This window comes from Austrofundulus limnaeus, unplaced genomic scaffold, assembly GCF_001266775.1.
Source record: "Austrofundulus limnaeus strain Quisiro unplaced genomic scaffold, Austrofundulus_limnaeus-1.0 Scaffold325, whole genome shotgun sequence".
NCBI classification, from domain to species: Eukaryota; Metazoa; Chordata; class Actinopteri; order Cyprinodontiformes; family Rivulidae; genus Austrofundulus; species Austrofundulus limnaeus.
The window spans coordinates 355722-359691 of NW_013952727.1; the positions used below are offsets into that span (position 1 = coordinate 355722).

The following is a 3970-nucleotide window of genomic DNA, read 5'->3' on the forward strand; positions in this document are numbered from 1 at the left end:
AAAAAAAAAAAAAAAAAAAAAAAAAACAAGCCCTAAAATACAGGGCATGAAGTATTTGCTTTTTTTCAAAGGAGGCATGGTGACTTTGAGGAAAGCCCAAGAAGATTAACCCAGTTGTCCAAAACAAGGTGGTGTCTGGTGATAGTGGTGTCCAAACTATTCTAAAAATAACACAGCTGACCCAAAAATATCAGGATACTTTAGAGCTGAAGCCAGAACTCCTGCTTCTTTCTGCTAAACTGGGCCACATCATCTACAAGCTGCTCTCAGTTAGCTATTAAGTAGTACAAACCAACTCTGTATTGAGGATATCAAAAGATTTCTGTAAATCATTCTCTATTATTAAACCTGATATATGAACATATGCATTTACGTCCTCACCAGGCTAAACCTGGCTCAGCCAAAGGTGGTCCATACGTAGGGGTGCATCTGCGCCGGAAGGATTTTATCTGGGGTCACAGAGACGATGTCCCCAGCCTCAAGGGAGCAGTGAAAAAAATCCGAAGCTTGATGAAGAAACACAAACTGGACACTGTGTTTATTGCAACTGATGCAGATGGGGACGGTAATACACAAACGTGTTTTTATGTGCAATTTAAATACATTCTCACCTTTTCTGACGGTGATGTCAATATTTTCTAAATGCAATGCACGACTAATGACARGTAAAACAATTTTATTATCCTGTGAAATTTGTGCCATCCTGTAGAACTAAAGGAGCTGAAAAGMTTGTTGCCTGACATGATTCGGTTTGAAACATCCCAAGAGGACTTGGAGCTGCTTAAAGATGGAGGAGTGGCCATTATTGACCAGTGGATCTGCGCTCATGCAAGGTATTTTTTAAAATTTTTATGTGTTTTTGTGACACTGCTGTGGGGGCCAATCTAACAGGCATTTTATCTTGATGACAATTCATTAGAGCTCAGATTATTACTGCCTACAAATGTTATTGCAGCGGTTATTGCAGGTTGAATTTATGACAGATAAAGGTTCTTGTGTCAGAGATTTATGCTATATGATGATATACTGCATTTAGAAGTTATAAAGATGTATTATATAAAATGGCCAGCAGGGGTCACCTTCTTTATTAGAAGTAAGCTAGTTATCTCAGAGGTCTAAGAGAAAATGACTGTGCAGATCGCTGTGTGTAATAATAGTAGTAATGATCTCATTTAGATTCAAACAAATATTAAAACAATGTATTTTGTACTTAGAGTTGTAAAAGAAAGTAATGATTTCTGCTATTCTGTCAAAGCTTTGATGTCACATCAAAAGACTTTCAATAGGTAAAAATGAGGAATACTAATCATTCAAAATGTGACCCATGTATCTCACATGTATCTATTTGATTTAGACCTCTAAACGTGTATGGTGTTTAGCATTGATGTTTATTAAGCATCATAATGGTATTGCATAGCACCGAACCCTGTTAATTTATGTTTTCATTACAAGTCATGAACGTTTTCTCCGTATTACCTGTCAGCATTTTTATGAAGTAATTTATATTTTTAATTTAGCACCAGCAGCACAAGTCCAACTATCTTTTATTTAGGTGACCAGAAAGTTTAATAGTGTGAATATTTTAAGATTATATTTTTCTTTTTTAAAGCTATATATTTTTTAAAAACTCAAAATACTATACTCTTGTAAATATTATTGCACATGACCATCTATGAACAATAGAGCTAATCAAGCCTATTGTTAGGTGATAGCCCTGTTTTGCATGTGACTAACCTGTTTGTCCACCATGTGGAGGCAGTGCTTATAAGGCTGAATTCACCTGAGAGTTTCTCCTCAGAGTTTCTCCTCTTGGACGAGAGATGAAACATTTCACTAAAGAAGAACTCATCCAGAGGACCTACTTATTTTTTTCTTTTTGATTTTTTGCTACCTGGATCACTGAGATGCATCAGGACATTATTGCATATGTTGTGTTGTGCTAATGTAGAAGTATTCTTCAGAYGATATATCACACAATCAGAAAAAAATACTCAACCTTTCTATTTAGCAACTAAATTTTTATTAATATATGTTTGAGCTACACAGTGATTTTTTATTGTCAAAAATGTAGCCCACTTTAAAAGGTTTACTATCCATTTAGTATCTTAAGCCATTTTTTATATTTGTTGTTGTTTTTCCTTTTGTTTGTACTTCTCTAGACATTCATCAGCATTAGTATGTGCTGTATATTTGATTGACTGTATCAGTTAAAGTTCTAAATCCATTAATTAATCTTGAGATTTGACTAAAAGTGGTAATGGAAAACCAGTTTCTGGACACACTTGTTTAGCGGGAAGCAACCACAGTATTAAGGTTTTACATACCTGGATAATTCCTCACCTTGAAAAGCGAGTATGAGTGACAGACTTTTTTTTTTCTGCTGCGTTGCAGTTTCTCACATCTCCAGTTTTACCGCCTTTATATTTTAAGATTGTCTCTTCCTAGATTCTTCATCGGAACATCAGTGTCCACCTTCTCTTTCCGGATCCACGAGGAGAGAGAAATCCTGGGTTTTGATCCTAAAACTACGTACAACCGTTTCTGTGGAGACTCTGAGAAACAATGTGAACAGCCCACGCACTGGAAAATCGTTTACTGATGTTACTGCAGACTTTCCTGACACTCAAGTGCCAAAAACAGTGTTAAAAGTGATATTTGGTGTGTGATATACAGTTTGTTTGTTTTTTATATAAAATATGTTCTCCCCATTGTTATTTCAGTGTTTTTAATCAGATGGATTCTGTGGCTGAACTATTTGCTTAAAAGACCCAAGTGTGTATTACTGCAAAGTTGAACAATTAAATCTACATATATTTATAGACTGGATGATTTCTGTGTTTCAGTTTCATTAGAAATGTGTATTTTACACATTTGGTTTTGTATTTTTTTAAACTGCTAAAATGACTGATAATATTTTGTGGCTGTGTTCTTAGTTTGCGTTTTACARTATTTAACAATTCACTGTTCAGAGCATCTAAAAACTTGCTGTTATTTTGTAGAAAAAACATCTGGATTATAAAAGAACAGCATAAAACATTCAGGTCTGTTGAAGTGTACAAATTCACAATCAAATGTTTTATTTTTATTTTTTTGGATTTTAGTGAAATTAAGCTTAGTGTTGGGCTCGTGAGCTCCAAAAATATAATACTTTTTGTATGTTTAATATGAATATTTTTCTTTTGATTAAAAAAAAAGAGCATTTACACAACAAAACAGTCATTATTTCAGTGGCAGGGGCTAAAAGAACAAAATAAGTTTTGTCAGTTTTCACGTTTTAAATTGCCAAAATAAAGGATAACACCGTTATTTGTTTTGTGGACAAACAAATAATTTGGCTGTACGTATCTTCTGGCCTCATTGTGATCTTTGGAATAACTTTAAATGAAATGGGTTTAAAACATTTTTGGTAATAAAATTTTGTTCTTTGTATTTAAAAACCGGTTGAGCAACATTAAATCTCTCTAACACCCCAAGCCTTTCCTCTTGCTTAAGAGATATTAGTTCAGTTCGATTTTACAGTAAATATAAAGGTTTACTTTAAAGGTGTTTTTTAAGCAGATTKTAAACAGAAAATGACATTAAAGTTTGCTTTTTAAATTATTTCATGGAGAAATATATGTCCCTGCTGGGGTGGAAGGTTGGCACTGCACCTTGCTTACGTGTTTCTGGAATTTTTTTTCTTTTATTCTCCAGGCACAATGCAACCAAGATGTAAAACCAGTATGACTACCTTGATGACATTTAACAAAGCACTTGTAGACCTGTGGTTTATTTCAAGTTCTGATAATGAATGAAAGAAAGTGCCTATATAATAATGTAAGAAAAAAAGAATATGGAATGATCTGTGTTTAGCTGTACTGAAAACACCCCCCATATACAGTATATATACTACGTATATATAACACACAAAAATATATATACTGTATATACATACAAACACATATATACACATACATACATGCATATATAC

At 33.7% G+C, this 3970-nt stretch overlaps 1 protein-coding gene across 1 annotated transcript in view; it reads left to right on the plus strand.

Annotated features, from left to right (window-relative positions):
* pofut2 (protein O-fucosyltransferase 2) overlaps positions 1 to 3433 on the plus strand; it is a 9609-nt gene extending 6176 nt beyond the window's left edge. The window contains exons 7-9 of the mRNA XM_014022335.1: positions 385 to 565; positions 710 to 833; positions 2446 to 3433. Coding sequence (XP_013877789.1) covers positions 385 to 565; positions 710 to 833; positions 2446 to 2599 — 459 coding nt within the window. The 3' untranslated portion in view covers positions 2600 to 3433. The remainder of the gene's footprint in view (positions 1 to 384; positions 566 to 709; positions 834 to 2445) is intronic.
* The last annotated feature ends 537 nt before the right edge of the window (positions 3434 to 3970 follow it).